The sequence below is a fragment of the Colletes latitarsis genome, chromosome 5 (genome assembly GCF_051014445.1).
Source record: "Colletes latitarsis isolate SP2378_abdomen chromosome 5, iyColLati1, whole genome shotgun sequence".
Classification (NCBI taxonomy): Eukaryota; Metazoa; Arthropoda; class Insecta; order Hymenoptera; family Colletidae; genus Colletes; species Colletes latitarsis.
In genome coordinates, this window is record NC_135138.1 from 38205559 (window position 1) to 38222982 (window position 17424).

Sequence of the window (17424 nt, forward strand, 5' to 3'; positions counted from 1 at the left end):
TGAGTAATTCTTATTTTTTACAATTTCGTATTAGCAATTAAAAATTCTTGTATTGAAGGTTAGTACATTCTTTCCGTACTTGTACGAAGCAACTGTTTATCAATACTTATCCATATGTAAAATGAGACACATTGAATCTGTCGCAAAGTTACGATGCATATATGGCTTTAGGTTTTCGATTGGTGAAATGATACTGAAGACGTCATATTTGACCAATGGAGAGTCACCAATGTTATTTCACCAATCGAAAGATTTACGTCTTGCACAGATTCAATGTCTTCCTTCGTACATATAAACATAAGTAGATGTTACTAACTTCAAGTGTTATGATTCCAGTTTTACAGGAAAAAGAAGGAAGGTGTAGGTTATATTTATATTCTTTTAACAGCTTTGGAGAATATAAAGAATGAAAAATATATTTTGTATAGTACAAGCACTAATAATAATACTAATAATTGAATATACTGTTCTACAATATTATAACCAATTTAAAAAGATTAATAAATTGGTGCAATAAACATCATCACAGTCATTCTTTTACAATTTTCAATTTATATACCTTATTCTTATCATAATATTTTATTATTCAATTAATTTTTAAATTGAGTTCCAATAGATACATACGATGCCCTGGATAACAAGTTTATCACTTAAGGTCAATGACCTTGAATTAGATAAATTACTTTTAATGTTAATACAAATTTATCTGTTTATCTATACTACTAAAAAATGTAGAAAATATAAGATTCATTGTATAAAAAATATTCGTGCATTAAAATTTTGAGATACTATTATTAAAATCTTTAATCATGGCAATACTTTCTTATTCGTAAATACACGCATATGCAACACATATTTGGAATTTATAAATGTAGTTTCCAATTAGTGACGGATGTATCGTCGTATGATAATGTATATAAAATATAAGTCGTATTCATTCTTGAAAACAATATATTTACATGAATGTTGCATGTAATAAAAATGCATGCTATTATGATTTATTGTTTAATAGTTTCCAATAATATTTGAGTAACAAATTTCACAAAATATTATTACAAATTAAATCTAATAACGTGGTTTCAAGGATATTTAATTTCGATGTTAATCAATTTTTAATAGAATTATTGTATTTTAATTAACAGTTGATATGATTGTTAGGTTGGTAGACGTGGAGGCAATTTCACTAAAGGAAGTTGTCGGTTTGAGATTTAAGTTGTTCACCCATACCTAGTTGCAATAGGAAGAGTGGCGTTCATCGATGTGTAGCGGTTGAAGTTAGTGTTTGGAGTAGAGTGGAAAAGAACGAGTGAAAAAAGTTGGGTTTCGTTCGAGGTTTGCTATAAATAATTGGATTTGTTAGTACAGTTTATCTAGCAGATTCTACTTTAGACCCAGAGGCGTATGGATGTAAAAGGATTTTTTTAATTAAAGGAATTCGATGATATTAAAGAATTTGTGAGAATTGGCCACTATTCATAGCCCTCTGGTGGCGAGTTTGTAAAATATCGTTACCACATTTGCAACGGGAGTTTGGCGGGCAACGTAGCGACGATTGGTCGGTCTTTCGTCTTGTAGTCGATGGTCGCCGCAGTCATCCGGCTGAGTATCGGTTCGAGTTTTCCCAGGAAAACACTACTTCCCGCGGACCCATTGTCCCCGACGCGTCGGCGAAACCCAAGGAAAGGAGGATTCATCGTGCATATACATCAGGCACCGGAGGTAAGTCGCTATCTCGCCAGTAAAGAATGATGCTATACGCCGCCGTGATTCCGAGTCCGCGGTTCTTTCTGTGCAATTCCACACGTGGTCCTAGACTTTGCTGAGTCAATTTTTCGTTTCATAGTAAAGGAATATTTTATTTCATTTTCCGATTTCGTAGAGAAAATTCGTTTTCGTCGTTTAGTTTGCTTCATTCCGTTGACCCGTGCATGTGTACCTCGCCCTCGGCCGTTCTTTTCTTTGGCGAGGCAAAAAAAGCGCAGTACGGCGTCAGTCTTGGATGCCATCTTCGCGCCGTGGCGTACTTGCGTACCATCACTGCAAAGTGGGGGCGATAGAGCCACGTTGTACGATGGACGGCAATTTCTGAGAGTTTTAAGTAAAAATGGTCGAACATCGGACATTAATTCTCCCGCAGAATATTTCTGCGTTGTCGAAATCTTGAAACCGAAGCTTCGTCCTTGTGCACGACGCCTACCACGACACGTGTATTTTATGTACTTGACGAATATGGATGGATGCACGATGCCATTTTATGCTCTTATTTAAAGTAATTTATACTTCTTGGAATATTTTCCCCTCGTATTACGTATATATAATGATTTTTATGTTTTTCGACGGTAAAAGGAAAAGGGAAATATTTTTTCTTCGTTTCCCTAGTTATGGGAACTTATAGTTCCGTGCTCTTATAGTTTCCTATACTTTATTTTTCATACTTCATTCTATGCTTCATTCCGAGTAATATTGCCGGACGTGTACGTATGTATTGTTTAACCACATATACTTTTGCATCATCAAATTTTCTCCCATTCTATATCGTGCATCCTCAATAATTTGAAATTTGAAAAATTGTTAAAAATATTTTAACAGTTTATTCAATGCTGTACGTTAATTTTAGACTAATATTTTATATAACTTTTTACATTATATTTCTTACAATTAAAAAAATTAGTTAAACTTTTTCTTTATACTGTTTCATTTTTATAGACTCAAATATGCTCTACATCTTAGTCACAGAATGAATTTAATTTAAAATTCAAGTTTATTTCAAACCATTATTGATACAGAACAAAGATTTATATAGACAAACGCCTGCATATATATTGATAAATATACGTCAAAGGATGATTAATTGTTGTTTTATGCAGATTTATAAAAAATGAGTTCGAGCGCTTGTTACAAATGTAACCGGATGGGTCATTACGCACGGGAGTGTCCACAAGGTGGTGGAGGTGGTGGTAGAAGCGACCGTGGACGTGACCGAGAAGGTGGTTTCCCTCGCGGTAGAGACAAATGCTACAAGTGCAACCAATTTGGACATTTTGCACGTGAATGTAAAGAGGATCAAGATCTTTGCTATCGCTGTAACGGTGTTGGTCACATCGCAAAGGATTGCCAACAGGTCATTAGAAATTACAATACAAGAAATTTATAACATATAATACTAATAATAAAGTTCTGTATCATAATTTAAAATTATTTTAACAGGGTCCCGAGATGAGCTGTTACAACTGCAACAAGACTGGTCATATTGCACGCAGCTGCCCAGAAGGCGGTAATGATTCTGGACGTTTTGCGATGCAGAGTTGCTACAATTGTAATAAGACAGGTCATATCGCTCGCAACTGTACTGAGGCTGGAGGAAAGACATGCTATATCTGTGGCAAGACTGGTCACATAAGCCGTGAATGTGATCAGGATGAGAGGAAGTAGGATATGACTGGAATCCGTGCCGCTCGCTTAACGATAAGCCGTTTACCGTCGCGCGCGCTACTACCGGGGATTGTAGCTAGGTAGGGATGTGCGAACGTATGTCTCGTTGATGCGTATAATCGCTAAAAACGCGTTTTGTCATAGTCGTTCGAATTTCTATCTCTCCATGCCCAACTCCCGGAACCCATTTTATTCCTAATTTCCTTCCCCTCTATACATCGTTGTTCTCTTCGCAAGGGTTTTTTCTTATGATGTCTTTGTTTTTATTGCTGTTACACTACACCATACATGCGCGCGCGCGCACAAAGTACATTTACACATAGGACACATCCAAGCATTACATGAATACACACACTATACGATGTAATAATATTATAAACATTCGATTGAATTAGAGTAGAGACATGAATCCTCTGTCCCTTGACCTTCAAACTATCTCGTACGCGCATTGTTTTGTGATGCAAGATGTATGGATTCTTAATATGCTTTATAAAAATTTGTCGAAGTAAACATTTTATGACGTATTTTGTCAGTTCGACTGGCAGTATATTACACTTGTTGAACGTTCATACTTGGAATTAGGAAAGACGATTAAATCGGAAGGACAGTTACATTTTTCACGAGAGAGAGATACAATGACTATGAAAAATCGAGACAGGTAAAACTTATATTCCTTTCTCACATCCACGCATCTTGTATCCGGTCCTCCCTCTCGAACTCTCTAGCAACTCGAGACAAAAAAATTTCAGAATTAATGGGAAAGGAAATGAACATGCCGGCCCTGAATACATATAAATAAAGTTTAGTAACGCCAATTTTTAATGTGTAAGGATGTAATGAGGATCGTTGAACCATTATTTCATAACAAACCCAGTTTCAGATGTCAACATGAACTGCACAATTGTAGGATTATCAGTGTTTACGAGTTTATATACAGTTATACTTGAGATTATTATTTTAAATTCTGATAAACTAGAACAAAATATGTATGCTTTGTATGTCAGATTCTTTAAGTGAAAATGAATGCAAGGACTGGTATGATCGTCATCGCAGCGTATATATGTATATATACATATAAACACAGAGGTCTATACAAGTTTGCACATTTTGTACGTAAAATCATAATTGTTATACTGAGAGTCGCCATTGTTCATATTGTCAGTGATTGTTACGAATTTCAAAGAATGTAGTTGCATTTTACCTTACTATATCCTTACATATGGTGAAATATTTCGTTACTAGGTATATGTATATATATATATGCGCATATGTGTATACATATATGCATACGTATGTGCAGGAGCTGTATTTTGTACTGTAAAAAGCTAGATATACTCTGGTCGTTGCTGGTGACTAATTCCAATTATTCTTTTATTTATACATCACAGAAAAAAGAAAGATTATATTTTCATGTATAAAGTACTGCATTAATCTTTTTTATAAGTTGTAGAACGAAAAATTTTTAGATACGATTTGTCTAGTATTTTTTGTCGAACGACTACTGAAGGAAATCATGAAACGCCAAAAAATTCAAATGTTATGAATTTAAAAAGTTTTCAATTCTTCGAACGTTGCTAGGGAATTATTAGGTTACTACAAATATAAAGTTATGGAAGGTTTTTTCTAAAAAGAAGAGAGAAAACGAATAAGTCTTAATAGAAAGCAGAAATAAACTGCAACAAATTTGATGGTGACAACGTGTTTATAAATACGAGCAATGTTGGAGTATAAATTAATCGAATTTCCTGATACTTTGTCATTCGTTCAAACGAACGAGTGATTTGATTTGAATTAACGAGAAAATTGTTCGAAGATCACCTATCCATTCTAGGTAGATTCAGCGTGAACACGTTATGTATGTGTTGATCCATGTGGTAGTTACATTTCCAAGTATTTGTTTTTCTTTTTAAACCATTCATTAGAATGCAATCATTTTATGGATGTTCACATGCACGACTTGTACACGGTATATCGATACTTTTGCCAGCAGCGACAATGTGTATTACTGTTCAGAAGCCAGGCGTGCCTGACTCGGTGGAACTGAACGCCTTTGTGCGTTGTATTGTGTAGTAAAGGTGTCCTGCAACAATTTTATACACAACTGTTCGGGACTTAAACCGATCTCATACATGGTTTTGGTAGTAGTAATCAGTGCGCTAGTGCGTCTGACGAGATTTGGAGGATCAAAAATTGTATTTCGCTAATGGACCGTAACCTTTGGTGCTCTCATTGGATGCGTAATTTAAAGAAAAGATCGAAAATCCGTGTAAACATTTTCCTTTGTTTCTTTTATCAATATGTTGTACAGTTTGAACATGCATATACACGGATAAATGGTATATCGTGTAAAAACGATGTCTTACTATGTAGGATATCTGAGGGGAAAACATACTTGGAAATATACGATTTAGGTGTGAGGTTCATTGGTGGCACCGGAGGTTCAGATAAGCATAAAAAATGAGTGCGATAGGGCACCTGCGCTTTTGTCTCTGCTACAAGACTTACGTACGAATATTGTAAAGAATACGACTGTTACAGTGTATGAACTAATTCGATCGGTGCATGACCGATCACAGCTCGACTTATATTAATCTATTAATACTTAAAGGAAGAAGATGAAGAGGATGAAGAGGAAAAATAAGCTACAAAGTAATAAAGGATTGCGGAGTATTTGAAGTTATGTTTTTAAACTGAATTTTTGAAATAGAATGTGTACGGAGAGGCAAAGACGAGGTCTTGTTTTTTTTTTCTGTTCCCCACTATTACTGGCATCTACGAATAAGAAGGTGTACGATATAAGATACTTCATCTGTATTATTTATATTTCAGTTGGAAAAGTAGATCGATTATTAATAAAATGTAACTGTATGCTTTCCCTTTTAGTTGTTAATCCTTTTGTACGTATACTATTATGTGGTGTTTATTTTTAATTGAACATTTCATTTTTGTGTTTACTTATAGGTGCATATGCTGTAATATCTACGGTTTTTTACTAATGATACAAGCAATTCGATATAACTTGAGTTATTCTACCTATACAATGATTCCTATTGTGTTTATATCATAACTTCAGAAAATAATTGTGGATGTTGGTTCTTTTTAGACGAAAACATTTAATCGAGATTTTTAGTGTTTAAGTTGGCAAATTTATATAACAACATATTTTATAATTTTTAATAAAACGAAACAAATTAGTATTATACGGTGTTTATTCGTGGGAATTCGTAGGTATGAACCGATGAGGGATCTTGACGTAGGAAAGACGCGGTCGTTTCTCGTTTCTTTATTGTTGAAATCTATAATTATTATGAAATAATAGCAAACCAGAGGAACCGCATGCATAAACATTTTACACAAAAGCTTCACGCATTTCACGAGCTCAACTTGGAACCTCGTGTCTCAAGTTACTCACATGACCAGCCAGCCAGAGAATAAATGAATAAAACCTTTCCCTATAGACTAATTTGTAACATTTTTATGATGGGGTAATTATACAAATAAGCTTTTATGAGTTCAATAAGAACCAGAAATTGACCATCTCTGGCTGGCTTGACTGTGCGAGCAACAAAGCTCGTATTGAAATCTGTACACCCATTTTCACTTAATCATTCACGCCAGTTTAACATACAAAAAACGCAGTATCGTCTGTGCTAAAAGTAATTTTGCTGCCATTTAAAAAGCATGATATCATAATCTACGACAAAATGCCTGCATGTAAACGGACAGTCAGGTTTTTTTGTCGCTAGATAACACGACATTCATGTGTAAAATTACGCTGTGGAAATTAAAGGTCAAAGTACGTTTTTTCTGTTTAACTTTAATATCTCGATGTCGGTATTATTAATATAAATACGTTATCAAATATAACAACGTGAAAAGTATATTAAGTAGTAATATACAACTACTACATATATGTGGTATGCAAGTATATATATATATACATATATATAATATATGATATCATGTTGGAACGGAACGATGGAATAACGGAACGAAACTTTTGGAACACGGAACATGCGAAAGAATATGTATCCATCCGGTTCGTCTGATTTTGCCCGTGCCCTTTCAGTTTAATCTCACGTCTGTCAAACGGCCGTGAATTCTCGGAAGATGTAAGACTTCGAAAAGTGGGTATACGCTAAGGAAATCGCGTCACGAATTTTCGCATGATGCATTTGCGTTCAAAATATATTACGATCGCCGATGTTTCGATATATTTGCGGTAACGACGAGGAAGCATTTGACGGGAAAAGGAGCGAAGTGATATTGGACAGTGCGCACAGACATGGCCACGACGGACGGTAGTATGATAGAAGACCTCCGAATCGAGATTGAGAGGCTTTCACGGGAATTAGATTTAGCCTCTACGGAAAGGTTACAATCCGCTGAATACGGTCTTGCTTTGCTCGAGGAAAAAAAAATCCTAAACAAAAGGTGCACCAAACTCGAAGCCCTCTACGAAAACACGAAACATGAATTGGAAATCACGCAAGAGGTTAACTCGACTTTCTTTACATATTTCGATGCATGTAAATTACTTAAATTTTAGTTTCTAAGAAGTTTCTCTTTGAACGTTGATTTCATTTTGAAGTTTTGAGTTTCTCCACGTATACTTATTGCGAAGAAGAGCGTATTTATTAGTATAGTAATCTTACCATGCTCCAATAACACCATTAAATATACATATTATAATGCCACAGAAGTTTTGTTACTGATAAATGCTAGTTATCTGGTTTCTGTAATGGAAGAAAGTCAATAGATTTTAAATAGTATTATTTAAATTAAATGTTAGTATTAAAAAAAAAATTTTTATTTTTGTAGGCTTTAGCAAAGTTTCAAACAACTACAAAACTGACTACAAAAAGTGGTATAGAACAAGAAGAGAGTCTCCTACATGAAAGTGCTGCACGAGAAACATCTCTCCAAACACAAATTATTGAATTAGAAAATGAAACAAAGCAAGTATGTGTTTTATTATTAAAAGGACATGCAAGAATGATGACAACTGTGCACTTATGTATTTCTTAATTATGAATCTTTTTTTCAGTTACGTCATGAATTGGAGCGTGTGCAAGCAGAACGTGATCACGCGCTCCAAGAACGAGAAGAAGTTGGAAAAGATCATCAGCAAGCAGAAACTGAAAGAAAATCGTTACATACTATGTTACGCGAATGTAGATTTCGCGAAGCTCGACTTCTTCAAGATTACTCTGAACTGGAAGACGAAAATATCTCGTTACAAAAACAGGTGTCTGGTTTACGATCCAGTCAAGTAGAATTCGAAGGTGCCAAACACGAAATAAGAAGACTAACCGAAGAAGTGGAACTTCTGAATAGCCAAGTGGAAGAATTAGCGAATTTAAAACACATTGCTGAGAAGCAAATGGAAGAAGCGCTCGAGTCTTTACAGGCTGAACGCGAAGCAAAATATGCTCTTAAAAAGGAACTTGATCAAAGGATTAATAGCGAGTCGATTTATAATCTTAGTAATCTTGCGCTTTCGATTAGAGGAATTACAGAAGATCAAACAATATGTAGCGACGGGGAAGACGATTCTCCGGCATTACGTAGAATCGAAGCAGATTTAAAAACCCAAGAACCGGGTACCTCGGCTACCGACAAGCAAGTTGATTTGTTTTCTGAAATCCATCTAAACGAATTGAAGAAGCTAGAAAAACAGTTGGAGCTAGCAGAATCCGAAAAGGCTCATCTTACGCAAAATTTACGGGAATCGCAATACGCAGTTGAAAAAAGTCAAAACGAACTGCAGTCTTTTGTTGCACGTATAGTACAATTAGCAGCCCATGTGCAATCGTTACATCACCTTCATTCCAAGTTGCCTGAAAAGCAAACCGACGAGACAACATTGGATAAGTTGAACCAAGTATGTATGGAAAACATTTTCAAATAGATTTTTAAATATTTTGCAATCTAATGGACAGATTGATCTGAAACATTTCATGTTTTATTCTAGGCTATTATGCAATATCGTCAATGGAGTACCATGTCTGCACGCGAAGTAAATCAACTTCAAAAGGACTTGGCCGAGTTAGAAAATGGCTTAACCATATCCGATTCGACACAACAATTACGAACAGAATTAACAAATCTCAGAAATAAGGTATATAGTTTTTTTTTTAATTCTCACGTAAGACTATTTATTCCATAAATTTATAAACAGCATTATCGCGGCAAATATGACGAAGAACAGAAATGTAAGTTGTTAACTTAGTAAGTTTCCACTGGCAATTGCTTAATACGTGGAGATAACAAGAGTATAATAAACTGTGATTCTGGCACAATGACAATTAATATTCAAAATTTAGACTTTGAATAGAAATTATGGCGTTTCAGATCCCCGAGTCAGAGAAGAGCCTTCGAGAAAAGGTTGGAACGTGTGGTCCCTTTGACGTATTTACCAATTATTTAATAACAATTTGTCTTTTGGCTCCTTTAATGATCCGTACAGATTGCTTTTTAGTGTCCTAACAACCCATCTTGTATTGCTTTTGATATTTTCAAATTCTTAACTATACATGTTGCTACAGCTACTGACGAATATATCATCGTTTCTGAAATCGTAAACTCCTTTGTGAAAATATTTATCATCTCCATGTGTCCCGGCACACTTATTATTTTCACAAACGGGTTGTTTGATACAACAGTGCCTATATGAATGTTATCAAATGCTCAAACAAACGTACGGATCTCGATCGCTATGCACTGTGGCTTTAAAATAGAATGTGCTTAGGAACAAAAACTCCGTGGATACTGTCTTTCTACTTGTTTCACTTGCATCTAACGTAGCATGAGTCAGACTCACAGAGCCTGTTTGCACGATGTTCAAACAGATAGTCTATATATTATCTTGTACAGTCTTGCAAAGTTACTTCAGCTGTCAAGTAATGTTTTCCTAAAATATAAAAATCTGCCTTTAAAATGAAAGTTTTAAAGCTGATAAACGTAAATTTCCAATGAATATGCAATAAGTGACAAACATAGTAACTTTATAATGAATAAGATCAACGTATAATAATAATTTAACGATATAAAAATGATTTATTACATTTCAGCTTTTGGATACGGAACAAAGAAGTATACAACTTGAGTCCGATATTGCTACTCTTTCGAAACTCGCGGTGGAGGCTGGCGGTTTTCTTGACTCTGCGCAAAACGACTTACAGAATATTTCCGACGAGCTCGCTCAGCTTTATCATCACGTTTGTACGGTCAACGGAGAAATTCCTTCGCGGGTAGTCCTCGATCATGAAAAGATCGTTCCCGAAAAAGAAGAAGAAAATGGAAAGATCGAGTGGTGTAGAACTTCGTTCAAAACGGACATTCAGATTAAGGATTTAGAAAGTTTGAGCAAAGCGAAAGAAATTGCGAAGCATATAGAAACTGCAATGGATCAAATAAAACATCTTCGAATTGCTGTAGAACATACAATTGGACTTTCAAAGATGAAGGGAATACAATCGAACGTTTGTAACGTTTGCGAAGGTGAGTCGAACGAATTCTGCTTAAATATGATGTTCTTGCTTACTTCGTCTCTCTGTAATATATTATATTAAATATTCTTTTTTGTTGTAAATTGTAATAGGATCGGTGAATGAAAACAAGGTAGAGGTAACCGACTTACAGGAACAAGTAATCAAGTTGAAGGCTTTGCTGTCGGCTAAACGTGAACAAATCGCAACTTTGAGAACAGTATTGAAATCGAATAAGAATACAGCGGAAGTGGCACTCACAAACTTAAAGAGCAAATACGAAAACGAGAAGAGTATCGTTAACGAAACCATGTTGAAACTAAGGAATGAGCTTAGAATGTTAAAAGAAAATGCTGCAACATTCTCGAGTAAGTTAACTCTTATTTTCTTCATTTCAATTTGCAATTATGTATACGTTCTATATTTTTACACTAGCGATATTCGAGATATCGTTTGTATTCCTTAAAATTATTATTTGAGATTCAGTAAAGTCTGTATTATATTTTACGAATTTATTGAGATATATTATTTATTATTAATTTATATATTTTTTCTATTTTGTTTCGCTAACATCGTTACACTAACATACTAATGTAAAATTAACAATTATTATTAGCATTTATGTACATTTTATTGCTTTTAATGGGTTGTGCTACAATCGATTTCGCAGTTGCATTAAGAGTTTGTTATCAACAATATTGCTTCGTTTTGTAGCAAAGCATATTAACTGTTCATTGTGCCATCAATTACTATGATCTTTGTTACTAGTAATACAGAAAAAAATACATTTTCTTAACGTAAAGCATAGAAAATCTAGCGCGAAAATAAAACTACTTAGCTATGGAACTTGCACTAATTTATACATGGTTTTTTGTGTAAATTTTTAGTAAATGTTTTTCAGCCATGCAACTAATATAATTGTTACTTTACAATGTTAATGTTTCCTTGTTACGTGTCTATTTGTATTTGGTGTTAATACCTGCTAACAACACTTCTCAGGTCTGCGTGCGATGTTTGCCGCACGCTGCGAAGAATACGTAACTCAAGTTGATGAACTTCAACGTCAGCTCGCGGTAGCAGAAGATGACAGGAAAACGTTGAATCAGCTTCTGCGGCTTGCTGTGCAACAAAAGCTCGGTCTGACAATGAAATTGGAGGAATTAGAAGTCGATCGAGAGTTACGAAACACCCGAAGACACGCCACCAGTGCGAATGGACGAGGTAGAGTGCGATTGTCGCAACAGACGAACCGTTCTCATTTAGGCAGAGATTTCTTCTAGAAAATGATAAAGATGTGGAGCAAAATATTCTGAGAAAAACGAGGATTTTGAACTTTTCAATTTTTTACTGCTCATTGTCGAACTATGCGATTAGAGAACACTTAGCCGTGCTTCGCGAAGTTATATTTCACGAAGCGATAGAAAACGATCTAGCGTTACGCATGTTTGTTTGAAATTTTTTGTCAGGTAATTCGTAACGTAGAATAGAAAGTGTATCGAACCGTTCTCGTACTATGTCACGAAAATATTTTTACAAAATTCGGACAGATGACCAGCAGTTTCGTACGAATAAAGATAGACGTTGTCCTCGTTGGAAAATGAAACATTTTCTATTACGCTGATGAACGTGGAGCAGAACGTTTGGAAAGATTTAAAATGTTCATATTTTCTTGCATCGATGTTGCTCCATGTCGTAGAGGTTTTTTAGAAAGCTCTGCCTTCTGTTACCAATGTTGTTAGTAAAGATGCCTGACAAGCATAGAATGCGTTTCCGTTGTAAGATTTTTATTTCGAGCAGTTGACAACACGGGATTATAGCGAAACATTCTGTGCTCAAAGATTTATTTACAGAGGATTATTTAAATAATTCTATTATTCTATTCAATTACTCTTTCTTATTAAGAGAGATACGTTAATTGTATATGTGTTTATTTCTACATTTTAACAGTCATATTCTTTTGTAGCGAGGTTTACACTTTTCAGTACAATGTCCAGTATCATTGTAACCACATAGAGAATATTCTGCATGGTTGGCTCGTATGGTTATAATAATTATATAAGATCGATGCAAGTTTTTTGCATTAACGAGGATGCATGATAAAATGAACGTATACTGGTTTTAGGTAGACGAACATGAAAAATAAGAATTTTACATTGCATACCATAGGGACAATATTATTGTGCTCGACAGTAGCGTTTATAATCAAAGTAGAATGGAACACCGTAGACGTGTAGATTTGACGAGTACAGAGTAGCAGAAGTAACAGAACTAGGGACCCATTCTCCAAGTAGTTTCTCAAAGATGAATAACATCGTCTGATAACGAAAAAAAGAGCAAAAAAAAAAAGATATCGTTTCATCGTCTACAAATATTCCTATTATTTTTTATTCAGGCACGTTTTTCAGTTTTTTTGGTACATGGCATTTCAACTACTTTTTCAGTCGAGATAGAATTTTTGATTATCACGTAACTTGGCCTAAATAGGCTTTAATTAAATTTTATTAAATTCTTGGCAGCTTTTTATTATATTTATAGTTATTAGCGCTAATACGGCATTCAATGTAGATTTATTATTGTATTTTTAGCTGTTATTAATTTATATTTCTATTTATATCTATTTTAACAATTTGATTTATTAATACCAGTAGCTATGCTTTTAATATTGACCAATGCATAATTTTAACCGATCTCGTTTTGTAAGATTTGGTGCAGCTAATAAAAAGAGTGCAGCATTAATCATTGATTGTAATCAGAAATGGCTGTATATTGTTCATGGATATACGCTACTTTCTTCTTCCGTCTTTGACATTCGACGCGCCTGTTGTTTTGTACATTTGTTGTTATCATGGAGTTAATTTCACTGTTGCTCTCTGCATATACTTTTTTCATTTCGTTCTGTCGAAGCAGAATGTTACGAAGACGAGTAAATGAAGAGAAAGATGGAGAGTGTGAAACGGCGTGTGACGTTCATTTGAACACACAAATAGGAATGACTTAAAAATAATTTTATATGCATCTAACATCTGCAAAATTTACTAACAGATTTAATTAATTAGGTTTTGATTAATCGTCAAAGTGTACGCGCGCGCACCTGCGCGTTTTCATAAAGATTCAAGCGTAATGTGCTTGGTACATTATGCAGGATATTTAAAGATAATTTCGTATAAAATATTCTTGCTAAAAGATATATTTTACAACTCGTCTTATAACTAAACTAATTTTTTATTTGTACATTTATTATACTAATCATTACATATACTTTACTTTTGACGAATTTACGCTTTTATTAGAATAATATTTATTTCGCTGAACCATGGTGAAATTTTTATACAATACAAAGTATATCCTGCATGTGTACGTAACAATGTACGGTTATTGTAAACCGTCTTTAATCAAATTTGTTATTAGCACTATTAGTATTATTATCTTTATTATTATTATCTTACAATACTACAATTGTATATTTATTATTGCGATATTGCTGCCAGCTTCATCGCGGAATTCATATGAGTACCTAAAGAGAATTTATCGATCGTTCATTGACTGTCAATTGATTGGTTAATTGTCGCTATTATTATATTTATACCATATAGTTATTCTGCCTGTGTCTACGATGCTAATCAGAATCAGAAATCGTGGCTTCCAATTTTGTTTTGTGTAATGTTAAGTTAACTTTTAACGATCATCGGAATAGAACGTAGAAACGAAACTTTTGTTTGATATTTTATTTTTTACGTTTATTTGTTCTCTGTTGGAAAGCGTAAAATGTAAAGGAAAAAAGAGATCAATAGTTGCAAATTGGATAATTTCTGAATTTGTACGGTTGTTCGATTAGATTTTGCACAGTAGACACGGGTGGTTCTAATTTGTGTCCATAAACCGAGCCAGTCTCAAACCACCGTCCCTTCCCTGCCCCTCACGCTACTGCCAGGAACGAGCCGAAGAAGAAATTCTTTCGTTCATCGATTACTCTCTTCAATGCCATTAGTTAATATTCTTCTTCTGACTTCGTCCTTGATGTAAAGAAATTCGTCCTCAACTTTTTGCCTTGCCGTCCGCGCTGTTCAGAGGCGACTCGAAACGCCGTTCGTTTCGACGATAAAAGCGAACTACAACTTGTTGTATATTGTAAAATATTGAGCCCCTGCGGTCCCCGCCTCCGCCTCGTCGCGATATCGGTGTTCTGCTTTTTTAAAAGTCACGCTCGAAAAAGAAAAGTTGTCAGCTATACGTGGCTCGCCGTTAGAGTAAACTGTTTGCAAATCGAGTATTTAGAAAAAAATATTCTTTTCCTAAGCGTTGATTTAAGTATCGTGGCCAGTCGATAATGAAAGACAGGTGGACCACGGTGGGTGAAATTTCAAAGTATCTACGCGTCTTTGAACACAATTATACATATTTTAGCATACGTTTTCACGAACGAACGAACGAAATTCAGTCGCCAAAGCGCAATGCTGTAAATTACTTCTGCCAAAGACATTCTGTCCTTTCGAGGGATCGTACTATCCTTCACACACTTGACGTCCTTCGTAAAGTTCCTTGGCGTAATTACGTATCGTCGATGCACTTCGTAGACGTTACTCTGTTTAAATCTCTGAAAGGGGATCCGTCGAATATATCCTTTCTTTCACAAATAGCATTATTCGAAAAGAAGAATCGGCCGTATTGTTATTTCGAAGGAGAAGATAATTAGATCTCGAAACTCCTTTCGTCCATGAATGTTTCTTCTCTGCTTGTTTAGACCCGGCGCGTGACACGTTCGCGGTTGAAAAAATCTCTAATTGTCTTCGATATTTAAAAAGGAAATTATTTATTCGATAATAGAATAATAAGCTATTCTCATCTTTGACAATAACAGCGATATAAAACGATTTAGAAGGCCCCGTAGTATAGCGAAAGTAAAAAATTTTTGCCGTCGGTGTAATTTACTTGATTCAACTTGCCGCGAACTAACGCCGGGTAGAAAATGATAGAACGCGCGTTTCCTTCTGTCTATTCTTCATCGAGCTTGTACGGTTAAGAGAAAAAGAAATTATCTAAACGATTGTTTAACGTCGTATCGAAGAAGTACCGTTATATTTTTACATTCGTGAGGAAGATACGATCGAAACGATTCGATGTAAAAGGGGGGGGAGGGGTGAGAGAAAGAAAAGCGAAAGTCGAACGAAAGGATTGTTAAGAAAATAAAGATCGGCGTCTGCCTGCCAGAAGATACGAGAGATATCGATAACGCTGGTAGGTGGATTTGCTCAAGGCTTCCGTAAAAGCTACGATTGCGTCCGAATTCTAGTTGACTTCCTGGCAGTGGTGTGCGTTCGACTTAGATCGTATTATATGAACGTTAGGAATAAAGAAACACTCGAGTGCCGAGTAAGACTAGCTGTAATGGCGTAGAATAAACGATTTAACCGACTGCGTAACTTGTGCTGGTATTAATTGGCCGTCGAAAATCAAGTGGCTCGATGGGTTTAAGCGTTATCGAGAACGTTTCTGTGTTTCTTTGCACTTTAACAGGGTCCACGCGTTGCATTTAATCAGGTAGCGAACGACAACCTAACAACTACGCTTCATCCTAGTTGTTCCCTTGATTACGTTTCTTTCTACAGCGGTCATTCTTCGCGAATGTATTTCAATGTCGAAGACTGTTAGGCAGAGTCGTGTTAAAAATTAACGAAACGTATTCAAACCGATTATTTTAGCTATACTCGTCTAACATCGCCATCTTACTTTCTTAACGAACAATGTCTTTTCCACGTAGGGATTCACTTTTGTAGACGAATTACAAGCAACGTCTCGTCCATATTCCGCGATATGGGTTCAACGACTAGTCTTCTTCATTGAACAAACTTGGAAGATATGTATCTTTATCATTCTGTTTAGTCAGACAGCGTATTCGAGCCCCAAGGACCCAAAGTCATTGTAAATACTGTAAATGCACTTTAGTATTACGCCACGATAAATTTTGCGAACGTACGATAAGAGACAGGAATACCGAAGACTTTGATCGACGATTTATATTTCCGAGCAATCAGCTACTTATGTATTTTCTTTTTAGCCGTCAAGTAAGTCAACTATTTGTAAAACACTTGTATCGTAGAGACCCGACGAAACCGGAAATACCGATCGTAGCGAATTCGTGAGTTCTTCCCACCTTTATCAAGATACTAAAATCAGACGAGAGCGTCAGTCGTGTTAAGTAGATTATCGGTAGTAGACATTAAATAGATGTTCAGCGACACTTATCTACAATGGGAAAAGAAGAAAGCGAACACGTAAACGGCGTGTTGATTTCAGGTTACATCCTCGGTGCCTGGTGTTAAACGTTATTTAACTGATGGGACATTATCCGCAGTAGAGATTCTTTTTGTAACATAAAGTGAAATATAATCATTTGTAACACGAGCGACGGTGTTTTCGTACGTCCCGTTTGCGATCGACCCTTCCTCTTGCGCGCCTTTGTTACTTCTAATTTTCCTTTCCTTTTCTAGTAGAACAGTAATTT

The 17424-nt window shown here is 35.3% G+C and overlaps 2 protein-coding genes across 5 annotated transcripts; both read left to right on the forward strand.

Annotated features, from left to right (window-relative positions):
* The first annotated feature begins 1233 nt into the window (after window positions 1–1233).
* Cnbp (CCHC-type zinc finger nucleic acid binding protein) lies at window positions 1234–6308 on the forward strand. Of its 3 annotated transcripts, XM_076764993.1 has the most exons (4): window positions 1234–1355; window positions 1432–1719; window positions 2868–3121; window positions 3208–6308. In XM_076764993.1, the coding sequence occupies exons 3-4, from the start codon at window positions 2879–2881 to the stop codon at window positions 3430–3432; spliced, it is 468 nt and encodes a 155-aa protein (XP_076621108.1). In that variant the 5' UTR covers window positions 1234–1355; window positions 1432–1719; window positions 2868–2878; the 3' UTR covers window positions 3433–6308. The 3 variants fall into 3 exon arrangements, with proteins under 3 accessions (XP_076621108.1, XP_076621107.1, XP_076621109.1); XM_076764992.1 differs by having other exon boundaries at window positions 1281–1719; XM_076764994.1 differs by lacking the exons at window positions 1234–1355; window positions 1432–1719 and adding an exon at window positions 2003–2269.
* Window positions 6309–7454: 1146 nt separating this feature from the next.
* Bicd (Microtubule-associated protein Bicaudal D) lies at window positions 7455–17325 on the forward strand. Of its 2 annotated transcripts, XM_076764891.1 has the most exons (8): window positions 7455–7927; window positions 8254–8394; window positions 8480–9316; window positions 9407–9553; window positions 9787–9819; window positions 10506–10935; window positions 11036–11290; window positions 11922–17325. In XM_076764891.1, the coding sequence occupies exons 1-8, from the start codon at window positions 7718–7720 to the stop codon at window positions 12200–12202; spliced, it is 2334 nt and encodes a 777-aa protein (XP_076621006.1). In that variant the 5' UTR covers window positions 7455–7717; the 3' UTR covers window positions 12203–17325. The 2 variants fall into 2 exon arrangements, with proteins under 2 accessions (XP_076621006.1, XP_076621007.1); XM_076764892.1 differs by lacking the exon at window positions 9787–9819 and having other exon boundaries at window positions 7456–7927.
* Window positions 17326–17424: the final 99 nt, after the last annotated feature.